General features: G+C 43.3%; 1 protein-coding gene across 2 annotated transcripts in view; it reads left to right on the forward strand.

Moving 5' to 3' along the window:
* Positions 1-16874, forward strand: part of FBXL13 (F-box and leucine rich repeat protein 13) — a 167842-nt gene that overhangs the window by 134557 nt on the left and 16411 nt on the right. For both annotated transcript variants that reach the window (XM_083183033.1, XM_083183032.1), the window contains exons 16-17: positions 529-648; positions 5002-5128. In XM_083183033.1, coding sequence (XP_083039159.1) covers positions 529-648; positions 5002-5128 — 247 coding nt within the window. The remainder of the gene's footprint in view (positions 1-528; positions 649-5001; positions 5129-16874) is intronic.

Below are 16874 nucleotides of genomic sequence, written 5' to 3' on the forward strand. Positions count from 1 at the left end.
AATCATTACGATAGTTGTCACCACCGTAGATGCCGGGCTGATGTTAAATAACAAACTAAAAGGCCCAGTAAGCCTCCCCCACATGCATACATGTGGGCTTCCTTTCCCCGAATGCCGGGTCCCCCGTGACTCCTGTCACTGTAGGACCTGGCAGTCAATCAGGTAGCGCTATGTCAGCAGAGCTGGCTGAGCTCCGCTGACCTGTCTTCAAGTAGAGCTCTTTTTCTATTTATAATGGGGAACGATTCCCCGTATGGCTTGTAGTACGCAGGCGCCATCCTGCGATAAAATTCTTCTACTTTTTAGCACTGCCTGTACTCAAGTTGAATGACAGAAAGCTGGATACTGAATGAATTTGCAGCTAATTGCAGGGCAGCGATATTTTTTTGCACAGGGTGGGATTTAACATTAGCTGGGCGGCATATACCTGATAGCAGGGCTCTGCAGTACAGCAGCCAATCGATCAGGATTTAGCAGCAACATTATTTTATAAAATGTAGTTCTAATGCATTGCACTTTCTGTTCCAGGATTAGTGATCCAGGTGTACGACAAGTCCTAGAAGGCCCTTCAGGAATCAAAATAAGAGAATTAAATTTAACAAACTGTCTACGTGTCAGCGACTTATCACTTCTTAGAATAGCACAAAAGTAAGAACATTTCATATTACTATTCATACTTGATTTTACTGCATTTTTTTGTTGGGCTGATTAGCAGCAGCACCTGTGGCTTTCTGATATAAGTGTTTCCAGGGCAGGAGGTCATTGTTCCTGATGGTGGAATAGCTGCCCAAGTGATAGACCGGGGGTGTGGGCTACAGTGGGGAGCACTGGAACATACTGAGGAGTTTGTACTATGCTGTGATATCTGTATGCTGCAATGCTATAACAATGCTTGCCTACGCTGTTTTCCTGGTATGTTGTTACCTGCTACAAAATCAAGACCAAGACATCTTATCCAGTGAATGTGGTTAATTGTCACTATATATATATATATATATATATATATATATATATATATATATATATATCAACAAAACAGATCGGAGGAGCGCTAGTCCTTCGCTTCACAGGATAAAATCTGGTCAGGTTTTCTAGATTTTGACCCCTGCAATCCACAGGGTTTTGCACTAGACCTCAGTTTTTTCCAGGCCGCTGCTTTCCAATCTAAAATAATCCCGGGGACCCACGGGATAAAAATTGAAAGATGAAGAAAAGCGCTTCATAGTGCAAATATTGCTTTTATTTTCAAAGACATTCGGTCACTTTAAAATTCAGTAAAAACAATACACTGCGTACCCTGCTTTTCAGCAGCGTGGGCTAGAATACCACGTGGTTTATATATGACAATGTTACCGCTTCCACAGTCAGTTTATCCTTAGAGTGATTGCGGGAACGGCTGCCGCGTCTGGCATCTGTCTGACAACCAAGGCTTGCTGGCGCACTCTCTCCTCACCGCTCTCCTGACCTGTGCCGGTTACAATGGTTTGCGTCTGGTAGGACTCGCCCAGACGCGTTTCGTCGATGACAAAATTCTATTGAAATGAGAAACTATTGATTTGATGTGGAATTATCCCATATGCATTATTCTATTTTTATTTTTTTCTAATGTGCCATTGTTTCTTGTTTAATAAATTTGTTGTGTATTTTTAAGCATGTTATCACCATTCTTCTATTTTAATGCAGTAACTATTTTCCTATGTTTACATTACATTGTTGAATGCAGCGCTGTTCAGTTTCTCTTTTTTCCCCCAGAAGATTCTTCTATAGCTGGCGGCCTGTGAACAGCTGCTTGTTCCAACATAGTTGATTATTTTTCATTTATTTATGTTCAACAAAATCCTTTCCAGCTCTTTTGGTGTTTGTTTGGTTTACTTCGCACATATGGCCCATTGGACGGAGGCTGACATTGCAAAAAAAAAGTTACTTGCAACCAGTGATATCTCTTAGAGGGTCTTCTCTGAAAATCTTTTGCAGATTTTTTTTAAAGACTTTTTTGAATGTTGGGTATAATAGTATGTACACATGTGAGATTCAGCCTAATGGCCAATCTTGACTATCCGATTTTGGCTAATTGCACTTAAGATTTGCTTTATATTTACACTATCCCTAGGCCAAATATATTCTACAGATGACATACTGTAGTCATTGTTGCGTCGTGAAGGGATTGGGAAACCCTTAAGGCACAGCAGCGCCTGGCAGTCATACTAACACAAAAGTGAGCACAGTATATCTTCCCCCTCTTTAGACATACTGTAGTCAAGATAGACTTGCTTGCACAGTCTATTTAGCCATGCGAAACCGACGCCATGGGCCCACGCATCCGGATGGCACGTGGCTGTGTTATTTTGACTATACAGTCAAAATCGATAGACAAATTGCACTGTGTGTATACAGCTAAAGAGTACATACAGTATGCATATAGTCTCCTCAAATGAGTACATACATAAATCACCAGTGATACATTGTATCAGTTGTGAACTTACAATAGTAAAGAATCATAGTAGTTTTATTAATGGATGTTTCATGTTCTTAAATATGCACTTAAAGGGACATATTTTAATCCTAAGTAACATAAAAAAATATTAAAATACAGGTTGAGTATCCCTTATCCAAAATACTCGGGACCAGAAGAATTTTGGATAACGGATTATTCCGTATCTTGGAATATTTTTATATTTAAAAGAGGTATCTTGAGGTATCTTGTATTTATGATGTAACACATCAAACACATGAATTACACACAAATATATTTTATTTGTGCATTTAAAAAATGAAACAACGTTTGTGAACAAGCTCAGACTCTTGAATGCCAAGCAATCATGTCCTTGCACATATTTAGTGCCAGTTACATGTTAATTCCCCACTAGTGCCAGTTACAGATGTCCCCAGTAGGTTTTTAGAAAAAAATAAAAGTACATTTTGGAGACTATGGTTTTTGGAATAGTTTGGATAACGGATATTTGGATAAGGGATACTCAACCTGTATATCAATAATAGTATAAAAATACTGTACATGCACTTAAATAGATCAAAGTCCTTGTATAATCAAGCCAGCACTGTAATATTTGTCATAGTCTGTGCAGCCCCCTACACAGCCCCTCCGTGGTTGTGTGTTTGCTTTGATTTTATATTCTAATTTGATCCATATTTGTGAGTGTAGAGTTCTTCTGAATACGTTTTATTTGGAAACACATTAATGATTCTTATGTCATTTTTACTTCTGCCAATTCTGAATACACTAGCTCTAACTAGAGTCAGAAAAAAATACTTAGAATACGTTTTATAGGTCTTTTTTTCCATGCTCACTACGGTCCTAAATTACATAAACAGGAAGAGGCATTTGATATTTACAATGGTGTGATTATCTAGCCCACCGAACTCACTTTGTGATGCATAACTACTTACCAGTCTTGGCAGGTACAAACATAGGATAATGAGAAGAAACTAAAGTTTACATTACTCGATTCAATACTTGATTTGAGCACTTATATTTTATCTGTAATTACAGATGACTGTGACTCCCATAGGGATTTTTTTGTCTCTAATTTAAATGGCCAGGCGTGCCACATTTTCACACCAGATTCAAACCTTTGAAATTAAGTTTCTGGATATATCTGGATACTATTCAATGCCAGAGTAGTAGGCTGCATACATATCTGGCCATCCTCCCTTTATGGAGTATACCTACCATATAAGAATTTTTTGCAGTATATTTGATTGAAATTCCAATCATTACAGCCTACGCCTTAATGGACGTGTTACTTGCACAATACAGATATGGTATGCCATCACACCCTGTGGTTAACTGCAGATTCAACATTGCTGTCACTCAAATGGTGGAGCTGCTTATTCACATAATTGTGTGCTCATTGGAACACACACATGCAGGGGTTTATTTACTACAATGGGGGTTCTACTTAAGATAGGAAGTTGCTATGAGCAACCAATCAGATTCTATCTATTGTCTTCTAGAAGGGGCTAATTAAACTATGTGGGGGGATTCAGGTTGGTTTGCAAAAGAAAACTCCTCTAATGGACAAAACCATGTGCACTGCAGGTGGGGCTGATATAACGTGCAGAGAGAGTTGTATTTGGGTGAGTTATTTTGTTTCGGTGCAGAGTAAATACTTTTACACTGCAATTTAGATTTCAGTTGGAAATGAAGCAAAGATATATAGTAAGGCTATAGAAACAGGTGGTACTCACGGTCTTTCATATAATCAAGCCACTCGAGGTATAGATCATTTCAACGTTTCGGTTATATTTCAAACCTTTGTTGCCTTCCTGACGAAGGTTTGAAATAAAACCAAAATGTTAACATTTCCTATGCCCTGTGTGGCTTGATTATATGAAGACCATGAGTGCCGCCTGATTGTATATCTCTACTGCACATTCTGGGGGAGGGCACCCGGCAGCTGAAATATCTACAAAAGACAATGAGTGCTGAGAGGAACACTTGAATTATATTTATATATTTATTTATTGTGACTGGGAAATTATATACACTGGCTTGAAATAAAGTCTTGTTCTTTATTTGTAGCAGGTAGACAGCATACCAGGGTAACAGCTTGGCAATTCTCCAGTTACAGCATGGTAGGTTTTCCAGCAGTCAACACATAGATAAAATGAGGGTACACTCCAGAGATCTCTAGCATAATCCCCAAATTCCCCCTGCCTATTGCCCAGCCACTAAAAGGCATTGGGAACCCTGTACCATCTGCTTTGGACAAACATTTAAACAGGAAATCACAAGTGTTGTTAATTAGCAGATAGAACACATTAAATCTTTAGAAAAACCTGCAGTGGATCTAACCAATCCTGCTGCTGTTGCTCTAAAGAGTGAAACTGTCCCACATTATTATGTGGAACAATGCTGACTCTGCCACACCACACCACATATATATATATATATATATATATATATATATATATATTTGTTTAATGGCTCTACTAATGTTATGTGGCACCTACATATTTCAAGAAATTCATTCTTTATTTTAGGTGTCACAATCTAAACTTTCTGAGCCTCCGCTTCTGTGAGAATGTGACTGATTCTGGCATTGAACTCCTTGGCAATATGACTTCACTCATTTCCATTGACATTTCTGGCACCAGCATTACAGACCGGGTATGAGTAATTGTATTTTAATTTTTTTTACAATATTAATATTTTTAAAATATTCATAGCATATTTTACTGATAAATTATCATGCTGTACCAAATTGTGGAATTTTATATATACTCTACACTTAACTGCTCTACATAATTTCAAAAGTGTCTGTTTTTTGTAGTATCACTAAGCAGATAGTGATTGACTTATGCAGCCCACACACGTGCCGAAGCCGGCGGTGCGATGCTGTACGATGGGGTGCGCGCTCCTGCGGCACCTCATCGTACAGTACAAAAAGTATGTGCTGCACATACTTTTTGTACTAGCTTTTTCTAGCACAGCATCGCATCGCATGCACATCGTATGCACAAGGCATACGATGCGATGCTGTGTGTGCTAGTTAAGCCCACAATGCACGCTGGAATCGGTGCGTGTGTGGGCTGCATTAGTTTTATTTACTGGAAAAAAAAAATCATGGTACTTCGGGGGCAGGGGTGTACTAAAAATTAACTAAGGAAATCGCACCGCAAATTGCATGCAATGCGATCTTTCTACGCTGGCGTACATATGCTAATTGGGCGCCGTAAAACTACACAAGTACCAAAATCATTCATTGTAAAAAACCCTGGTAACTGGACAATGGCTTTTTACCTTAAAATGACACCATTTAAACATGACAGAAACTACTTTACAAGAAAATATTTTAAAAGGTTATACACTTAAAATTCAGCTTTATGACCCTTATTAAATTATTTTTAAACATAATATTATATAGCTAATATATAGGAAAATATTTATGGATACTATGTTGTCTTTAATATTGTATATCCACTAAGCAAATATAAGAAACAATAAGCATAATTTAAAAGGCTCATTGGATCACTAGCTTAGAGATATGACAGTGACGTAACTAGATGTTTTGCGTCCCCCTGCCCAAAAAAATAATAATCTGCCCCCCCCCGTACATTTATTATGATTTTTTTTTATCTAAATGCTTGTTGCCAGGGGTGTGTGTGTGTGTGTGTGTGTGTGTGTGTGTGTTTATATATATATATAATGGCGGCACTCGAAGATTTTTTAACACAGCAAAACATGTATTGAGACAGCAAATACTCCAACGTTTCGGGGGAGAGTTTCCCCTTCATCAGGGAACTCTCCCGAAACATTGTAGTGTTTGCTGTCTCAATACACATTTTGCTGTGTTAAAAAATCTTCGAGTGCCGCCTGATCATTACCTCATGTTACTGGGTCCACCATAGCCCCTCAGGAGGGCACCGGAGTGTACAAACCCCATCGGGGGTGGCAGGAGTGCCGGAGACTGCATCGATTCATTCATAGCGGATGAAAAATATTATTTTTGTGCCGTCCCTGGGTCCGCGAAAAACATCTGCTGTTCTATGTCAAACATAAACATGTTTGCTAACGCCGGGGCCACACAAGACCCCATGGCACATCCTTGTAGTTGGATGTACCATTTGCCATTGAAAAGAAAGTAATTACGCTTTAGAGTTAAATCAAGCAAATTCAAGAAAAAAATCAGTATCGGGACCCTTATACCTGTGAGCAATCTGCAAACGGCCTGCACACCAGCATCATGTGGGATGCTGGTGTACAGGCTGACCACATCAAGAGGAGGTAAGAATGGAAAAGCTTGCAACTTCATGATAAGTGTAGTCGTGTCTTTAAGGTAAGTGTCCTGCATCTGCGCCATAGGTTGAAAAAATAAGTCCAGGTATTGTGTCACAGTATAATATATAGAGTCTATCGCTGCTATAATGGGATGTCCTGGTGGTACACATGGGTCCTTATGCAGCTTGGGCAATGTGTACAACACTGGAGCAGGTAGACAACACCATTGGATTGGATTTATAGAGAGCACTTCGTGTAATGTCTGAGATGATGTTACTCTGGACTGCTTGGCATAGTACAGTATCCAATTCTTTGTTGAATAATGTGGTAGCATCTTTTTGTAATGGACGATACACCTCATGGTCACTTAATTGTCAGTAAATTTCGGTGCAGTATTGGGCAATGTCCTTGATGACTATGCCGCCACCCTTATCTGCTGGACGAATTATGATAGATTGGTCCTCACTCAGACTAAAGTAAGTAGATCATGCTGGGTGAAATTACCATATATTATGGGGGGAAAGGGCCAACAGTCTTCCTTGTTCTTCCACCATTCGGGTTAAAGCATTTTAAGGAAGCCTTGTTGTTCTGGGGGTCAAATAGGGATTGTGGACGTAATTTAGACGTAGAATGGGCAGTGTAATTGTCAGAAGAAAAATGATATTTTAAGCGAAGATTATGTCCATTGAAATATGTCAAAGGGACATGTCTTTACAAAGGACAATCCTCTGTGAGCGGTCTTGGGACAAGTTAAAAATAATTTCGTTTTTTTTTGCTTTTGGTTCTATTTTTTGTAGAGCCTGCGGGTTTGGCCTCCCCTTTTGCCGCTTGGATCCCGCTGAGCGCGGGTCTGAACCCCTAAAGGGGGTTTACCACTATTGGATGAGCGGGCATGTTCGTTATCACTGTGGGACGAATAGTCACCACTGGAGGTCTCTGTATCTCCTGCAAACCATTGTGCTCTGTGCCGTGCAAAGGGTTTCTTTCTACCTTCTGTGATGTATACCCATCGATAAACCCTATTTTCTGTATTGTCCCGTTGGACTGCGTGTAACTTATACCGTTGAAATTTTACCAATTATTTTTTGTATATGACAATGTCAGAGGAAAGCTTGTCAAGCCACTTGGTATCTGGGTCACTTCTCAGTGTGTCCAAATGTGCCAATTCGAAAGCTGCACGCTTTTCTTTGATGTTAGTGAGTTCCCTTGTTGACTCCTCGGTCACAAGGAGGACCAAATCTAAACTGCACTTGTTCAGTATCACTACCCACTTTCGACAGAACTCCTGATTGTATCTGCCGATTGAGGGTGCGTTTCAGACACAAAATCCTCTTGTAATGAGACCACTGCGGTGATAGTCCGACAATGTTACACTGTGCATGTAAAAATCGAATTCCTTTTTCTGTAGGCGTAATAGCTGAATAAGCAACTGATCATTAGATTTGCAGCCCCTACTAGACAGGAGGTTATGCTTAAAGCGAATGTTCTCCGCATCTGTATCAGAAGCTCCATGTTTCACCTATAGGCAAGGTGATATTCCTGAAGCCAGAGATGCTTTCCATAGATCACCAGTGATGTTTTAAAAACAAACAGAGTATGTGAAACACTGTGCAGCTTAGTGTTCACTGTATTCCTGTTAATGTTGATAAAGGTTAAATTAACCGAAACATCGATTTGCATTCACGAAGTGTGCTGCTGCATCTTTGAAGTCCCGTTTTCAAGGAGTACAAAAACAACAAGTGCATAAAATAAGTCCTACCATAAAAACTCATCAGTAGGAGGTGTGGAGAGGATCACTTTCGCGGCTGAAGACCTGGCGGCTTTCTGGAGAAGAGTGCTAAGAATCTGGCTCCCTTATTTGAGCCAGAGATATACATTATAATACAGTAACAAAAGTGCTGTATACATTAAACATTGTGTGACACGATATTCATAATAAAATATATCTATATGGGAACAGGCTACTTCTCATCAATTCTTTCTCTTGTTTTTTTGTGACTATATATGCCGTAAACTGGTCAATGCGAGATGGTAACCGTATGCTCTAGTTCTCACATTTAATTGTTTTTTTTTATAGATAATGAATATGTATATACTTTTGTTATATGTCTTTTTGGTTAGTTTGGTGTTAGTTTTGTCCTATGTGTTTTTGTGTAATGATTGATATGCTGCTGCAGTACTGATCTGTATCACAATAATGGTACAGACAGGTACCTGTTCAGTGGTCAATGTTATTTATAGTATCTGGCTACTGCCTGCGCTCCTTTAGGTAACTGCCCGTGACCATATGTCAGCAGTTACAATCGACCTTACACTGAAGCCGTATGAACATTAAAGTTGTAACATTTAGATTATCATGATGATATACATGAATAGCGGATCTGTATTTGAATTCATGGTACTTGTGTAGTTTCATGGCGGCATGCTACGCTACGCTGTCAGCGTAGCCCAATGGCAGCCTAGCGTAGTGAGCGTAGTGTCCCAGAAGCAGCCCTGTGTAGTCAGCGTAGTGTCCCTATCAGGCAGCATAGTCACCGTACTGTCCCCGTGAGCTGCAGCTCTGTCCCTGGCAAACCTAGTGAGCGCCTCTCAGACAGCGCCGGTAACCGCCACTTCAAACCCCCACTATCCACGCCAGGCCGAAGCACGGTGAGCGCAGGTGGTATGCGACCTCCCGACCTGTTCATACCCCCACTATCCATGTCGGCGTGGAGATGATTTTATAAAGTGTGTCGAGTGCAGTGCCCAGCGAGGGGACGTGTAAAATAAGTCCAAAGCGTGGCGCGCACAGCGAGCCCCGTGAGGGGACGTGGAATACACGTCAAGTAATCCACGCCCCCTCACGGGGCTCACTGGGCTCGCCACACTTTATAAAATCAACTCCAAAGCCGACGTGGATAGTGGGGGTATGAACAGGTCAGGAGGACGTGTACCGCGGGGCTCGCCACGCTTCAGGCAGACGTGGATAGTGGGGGTGTTTCATGAACACATTCACACCTGTCATGTCAGGCAGGTTAAAAATGGTCAATGGTTCCCACACAATGTAATAAGCGCTGAAACAACGCTGACTGACTATGCTAACTGCGTAAGCTCCGATTAGGCGTGAATGTACACACAGTCATAGGCCAGTATTCAATGAGAAAAATTTGCCTTGTTTTATGGCGAGTTTGTGCTATTTTCGCCTTGGAAGGAGCATTTTGCTCTCCAAAAGTGAACCACCCCTATTCATGTGATATTTTCGCCGTCTTTTTAAGTGATTTTTGCCGTGTCTCTCCGTGTAGCAATTCTCCATCTTTTCATGGAGAACTGGAATGTGAACTTTTAAACTAAAATGTTTTTTTTTTTTTAATTTTGGTGTAAAAAAAATCAGGATTTTTTTTCTGTGAAGGGGCATTTTATTTTTATTCATGTGCTTATAGCACATGAATATATATTTAATTTAAAAAAAAATTGTAATTTTTGTTTTTTTGTTTTACAAAGAGCAGCCAGCAGGGGGCCGGAGCTCTCGAGCCGCTCATTAGATATTCATATATTCACTGCATCCGATCATTACATATGCACGATCGGGTGCAGTGAATACTGGGTCCCCCGCTGGCTATAGGGGGGGCAGCTTGTGCTGCCTGGGTCCCGGGGAGCCCTCCTCCCCTCCACATATGTTCTGGGGCAGCCAGGGAGACTTTAATCTCCCTGGCTGCCACCGTCCCCCGGCTCCCTGCCACGGACGCTCGTCCACTGCAGGGGTTAAGACTCGCCGCGAGTCTTAACCATATTGAATAGTGGGAGCAGGAGTGGCAGCGAGCACTCCGGAACAGGGCGAGTGCATGGCGAGAGAAAAAAAATCTCTCGCCATGCACAGAGAATCAAGCTCATTGAATACTGCCCATAGACACAAGCTGACTACGCTGGCCGCAGGAACACTACGCTGATTCTGCCAGGGACACTACACTGACTAAGTAACTGCCGCCGTGAAACTACACAAGTACCAAATTCATTATTGACAGTTTTGCATCTTCAGTGGCTATGATGATTGTACTTGATACGCCATTTTGGTGGTGACGCTGCTATTCATACATTGTTTTCCTGTATATTGAAACACATGAATTTATCACTTCGTAGTTGACACGCACGGACATACTGGTTCCGGCATGACGTATAAGGAAGTGAACTGGTGACAGCGCGAACTGAACATCTTTACTGGCCCGGCTTTGATATATATATCGCTACCCGGAATCCATCTCTTCCGGGTAGCGATACATATTGTAGTAGGACCCAGTAGGACCTCTAACATATGTCCATTTGTCCAGTAGGACCTCTAGTATCTTACTCCTCCAGGGCGGTGGACATTTTTGGAGGGACATTTTTTAGCAAATGCCATAATGATGGTGAGACCCATTGGAATCTGACCCCACACATGTCGACTCCCCCAAGCCACCGAGACATGAAGAGTCATCAGGTATCCCCACCCTTACTCCAGTGCTCTGCCTCTCCTGTCCTGCCCAGCAGCAGCTCCTGTCGCCGCCACCACCACCAGCAAGCTGCACTCCTGGATCCCTAATCTACATGCAGTTATACACAGAGGGAATTCCTGGGTCCTGGAGCTTCTGAGCTGTAGGAAACTTACAGATAAAACAGGCAGATTGTAGTAAGACTCTTGTAAGTATGTGCAGCATGGAGGGGAGGTGGGGGTCATCCATGGGTGGCAGGAGTGCAGTTCCGAAAAGTTTATGAAACTTTGTTGCTTAATAAATGTATCAGCATTATCTTGCTGCTCTATGAATTCATGTGCCTGGAGAGGCCAATGCCACGTATGTGTAATGATAGTGGATTTATATGTCTGGCAATCACAACTGCGCTATCTAATATTCATATTTGAGCAGACTTGGGCATGACCTTTGACACATTTCTTCTTGACTACTTTATTCATTTCAAGGTACACACTCATTTTTATAGCTTTTGCAAATACCCCATACAATGAGTTCCATAAAAGTCCAAACAAATACCACTGTAGAACCTTTATTTGTGTTTATTTTCCCTTTACGTGTGCAGCGCGGGCGGTTTAATGGTTAGCATTACTGCCTCACAGCGTCGAAGTCATAAGTTTGATTCCCACCACGTGCATTGTTTGTATATATTCTTCAAACTTGTGTGCGTTTCCTCCGGGTACTCCGGTTTCCTCCCACAAACCAAAAATATACCAGTAGGTTAATTGGCTTCCAACAAAAATTAATCCTACAATGTCTGTTTGTATGTGTGGTGAAAAATATAGATTGTAAGCTCCATTTGGGCAGGGACTGATATTAATGTTCAAATATTCTCTGTAAAGCGCTGCGGAATGTGTGTGCTATATATAAATAACTGGTAATAATAATAAAAAATTCTCTTTATTACATGTCTTAAGCTGGATACACAATATGCAATGTGTACTCAGCCCAATATAATCAGCGATGGAACGGTACGGTCAGCATGGCTCTTACTAACGACTTACCTCATCAACCCTGCATGTCGGGTTAATACAGGAGTCAACCTGCAGGAATGCGCATCACCAGCGAACATTTAATTCATTGTATCTATATTTTTCCAACATTGTATTTCATTTTACTCATTCACTATTATTTTCTCTTATCTTTGCCACACATTTATTGCATTCTGTTTCCCTCTTCACGCCTGCTCACATTTGCCTCACTTCTGACCTTCTCTGTTCCCTTCATCCTCTCACTTGTTGTTGTTTCATACTTAATTGGATTACTCAATCAACCTGATTTTACCCACTGGTCTCCTCTCTGACAGTAGTTCCTTGCCTGTTACCTTCTCTCTCACTCTGTTTTCTACCAAATCTACTACAGACGCTATCTGTCCTCCCAAATCCCTCTGTCTGCTTTCACTAACCTACCCTCTCACTTTCGGTTCCTCATGGCTGTTAATCTCTCAACTTCACTTTCTCCAACTGCTCCTCCCCCCTCCCATCCCATACCTATCCTGACCACTCGCCCCCGCACCCCCACCCTCCCAATGACCCCCCTCGCTTCTGCAATCCCAAAAACCTTATCCACATAAATACACAACCCACCCCCCCTCTTTCCTGTGCACTATGGAACGCCAGATCCATCTGCAACAAACTCCCTGCCATCCATGACCTATTCATCTCTAGAGCATTCCACCTCCTTGCTATCACCGAGACCTGGCTCTCCACCTCTGATTCTGTCTCTCCAGCTGCTCTCTCCCACGGTGGCCTCTCTTTCTCTCACACTCCCAGGCCTGACGGTCGCCAAGGTGGCGGTGTGGGTTTTCTCCTCTCAGCCTCATGCACCCACAGTGTCATTCACCCTGAACCCTCTCTCCTTTTCTCCTCCTTTGAGTCTCACTCTATCCGTCTACACTACCCCTACCACCTCCGTGTCGCTGCAATCTACCGCCCCCCTGGCCCTATCTCCCAATTTCTTGACAACTTCGCCGCCTGGCTTCCACACTTCCTCTCCTCCGACCTGCCATCTGTCATTCTTGGTGACTTTAACATCCCCTTGGATAACCCCGCTGATCCTGGCACCTCCAAACTCCTCTCTCTCTGCTCTTCTCTTGGCCTATCTCAGTGGACTTCCTCTCCCACCCATATCCAAGGACACTCCCTCGATCTCGTCTTCTCTCGCTCTTGTTCCCTTACTGACTACACTATCTCAGCTTTTCCTCTTTCTGACCATCACCTCATCTCCTTCTCCCTCACTGCTTCCCCCTCTCCCACCCCCCCTCCCAAGCGCATTGTCTCACGGCATAACGTCAACACACTTGATCTTGCTGCCTTCTCAAACACGCTGTGTCCTCTTCTCGCCCCAATCGCCCTCATGTCCTGCCCGAACCTCGCTGCCTCCCTCTATAATGACACCCTATCTTCGGCATTGGACTCTGCCTGCCCTCCCTCCTCTATCCCCCTTCGATGCTCCAACCCCCAACCGTGGCACTCACCTATCACCCGATTCCTTAAAAAGTGCTCTCGCACTGCTGAGCGCTTCTGGAAGAAATCACGCTCCCTTGCGGATTATCTCCATTTCAAATTCATTCTTTCCTCCTTCAGCTCTGCCCTTGCTCTGGCCAAGGAATCCTACTTTAAGTCCCTCATCCTTTCCCAATCATCCAATCCCCGCAGGCTCTTCGCCACCTTCAACTCCTTGCTCTCCCCCCCTCCTCCAGCTCTTCCGTCCTCCATCGTAGCCGCTGATTTTGCTACCTACTTTTCAACCAAAATCTCCTCTCTCAGGACTGCCATCACTGCTGCCATGACCTCACCCTCTCCCTCCTCCCCTCCTACATCTCCACTCCCCTCCTTCCAACCCCTGTCCTCATTTTACCCCACCACTGCTGCTGAAGTCCACTCTATCCTTCAATCCGCTTCTCCCTCCACCTGCCCGCTCGATCCTATCCCCTCCAATATTATCCGTCGTCTCAGTCCATCAGTCTGCTCTCACCTGGCTCACCTCTTTAATCTTTCCCTATCCTCTGGGATCTTCTCTTCCTCCTTCAAACACGCTCTTGTCTCCCCAATTCTCAAAAAAACAAATCTGGACCCCAACTCTCCATCCAACTACAGGCCCATCTCCCTCCTCCCTTTTGCCTCCAAACTCCTAGAACGTCTGACCTATAATCGTCTCCTAAGCCACCTTACTGCTAACTCCATTCTAGACCCCCTCCAATCCGGGTTCCGCCCTTTACATTCCACTGAAACTGCCCTGACCAAAGTCACTAACGATCTACTATCGGCTAAATCCAAAGGCCTCTTCTCTATCCTCATCCAGCTTGATCTGTCGGCTGCCTTTGACACTGTTGACCACCCTCTCCTGCTCAACACCCTCCGCTCCTTTGGCATCACTGGCACGGTCTTCTCCTGGTTCACCTCATACCTCTCCGATCGCTCCTTCTCTGTCTCCACTCCGAGCTCCTCCTCTCCTACTACCCCCCAGCCAGTCGGTGTTCCCCAAGGGTCAGTCCTTGGCCCTCTCCTCTTCTCCCTCTACACCACCTCTCTGGGCACCCTCATCAGCTCCTATGGTTTTCATTACCACCTTTATGCTGATGATACCCTAATCTATCTCTCCTCCCCCGACTTATCCCCATCACTCCTGTCCAAGGTCTCCGAATGCCTCACGGCCATCTCAGCCTGGATGACCCAACGCTTCCTGAAACTAAACATGGCTAAAACTGAGCTTCTAATCTTCCATCCCCCGAACATCCCCTCTTCTCCCACTATCTCCATCAGCATTGGTGAAACCGAGATCACCTCCACCGACCAAACGCGCTGCCTCGGTGTCATCATTGACTCCTCCCTCTCTTTCACCCCCCACATTCGTGCTCTCTCACAGTCTTGCCGCTTTCACCTACGCAACATCTCACGCATCAGACCATTCCTCTCCACTGACGCGACCAAAATTCTCATTCACTCTCTTGTCATCTCCCGCCTTGACTACTGCAACATCCTTCTCTCTGGGCTACCTCTCACCCGCCTCGCACCTCTCCAATCCATTCTTAACACTGCTGCTAGGCTCATCTTCCTCTCCCGCCGCTCTACCTCCGCCTCCCCCCTCTGTTTATCTCTTCACTGGCTCCCCATTCCTTTCAGAGTTCTCTTTAAACTCCTCACCACCACCTACAAGGCTCTCTCCTCCTCCACAGCTCCCTACCTCTCTTCACTGATCTCTATCCACACTCCCTCCCGTCCTCTTCGCTCCATCGCTGACCGCCGACTGACCTCTCACCTAATCACCTCCTCCCACTCCCGTGTCCAAGATTTCTCTCGCGCTGCCCCCCTGCACTGGAACAACCTCCCGCCACCCATCAGGCTATCTGATTCCCTTACCTCCTTCAAGCGCTCCCTCAAAACCCACTTTTTTCGACTAGCCTATCCCTCCTCCTAACCTCTTTTGATCCTCCGTTCCCCTCCGTTCCTACTTATCCTATTGTATTTCGTTCGTCCACCCACCTATTTTTAGTATGTTAACTCTTATGAGCAGGGCCCTCCTTCCTCACGTACTCACCCTACCTCATTACCTCACCTGTCCTGTTCTTCCCTTCCTCTACTTCATCTTCAGTCTCCTTGACAATTTTGACACCTACTTCTGAACTGATGCTGATTTTAGTTCGACCAGCTATACCCCTATTTATACTGTATCTTTCAACACACCCTGTACGTTACCTTGTAATTTGTTTTTTTGTTTGCTATGTACGGCGCTGCGGACACTTTGCGGCGCCTTATAAATAAACGTACTACTACTACTACTACATAGTGGGAACACACTAGATGACATATTATCTAGGGTGTACCCAGCTTTACTGTCATGTGCTTGAATGTTTATAAAATAGCAGAGAATACATATGCTGGCAGGGAAAGCGTGCTCTTTCAAAACAGCTTACTTAAAAACACAATTTATGCACTACTCATTGAAATAATCTGTAACAATCAAAGAAATGTGATTTTCTGCAGTGCAGTGCTATGGTAGGTGTGCTTGTGTTGCTAGATTGTAAGCGTGTGAGCAGGGCCCTCATAGGTGCATTTCTCCATGGCTGCACAGTTGTGACTCAGAAAGAGCCTTCATATACACTAAAGATTGCTACATTTTGGTAGTTTAGTGAATGCAGTTGAATCAGTCAGGCCTATAGTGGTGACGCTTTATGCTATCTGCCTCAATCTTGCGCCAGCCCCTTATTATGTAAATTCATGAAGGTAATCCCACTGTCCAGCTTCCCAGATACATGTACACTGGCAGTAATGAACCATATGATTATAGGTTGGAAGCCACACTTCATCGTTGTACTATAATTTTAGTATAGTTTTGCTTCCATGATGGAAATACTTTCTCACAAAATTGTACATATACTCACTAAATATGGTGTATGTTTAATAAAAATGCAAATCTGCTATTTCTGCTGCCTAGTCAAACTAAATTTCTATGAGCTCTGGTTTCCATTTAATTGGAGAGTCAGCCTTTTACTTGAAGGGTTATCATTAAATGATATCCCCTTCTTAAACCAGAAACACAGGACACAGAAAGTTTCCATGCTGGTGTATCTATAAAACAAATAAAGCATTGTGGGTCGCAATCACTAGACCTTGTAATTTATTATAGCATACTGAGAGGGATGGGGTAGGGTA

Source organism: Crinia signifera, chromosome 4, assembly GCF_055691185.1.
Source record: "Crinia signifera chromosome 4, ASM5569118v1, whole genome shotgun sequence".
Classification (NCBI taxonomy): Eukaryota; Metazoa; Chordata; class Amphibia; order Anura; family Myobatrachidae; genus Crinia; species Crinia signifera.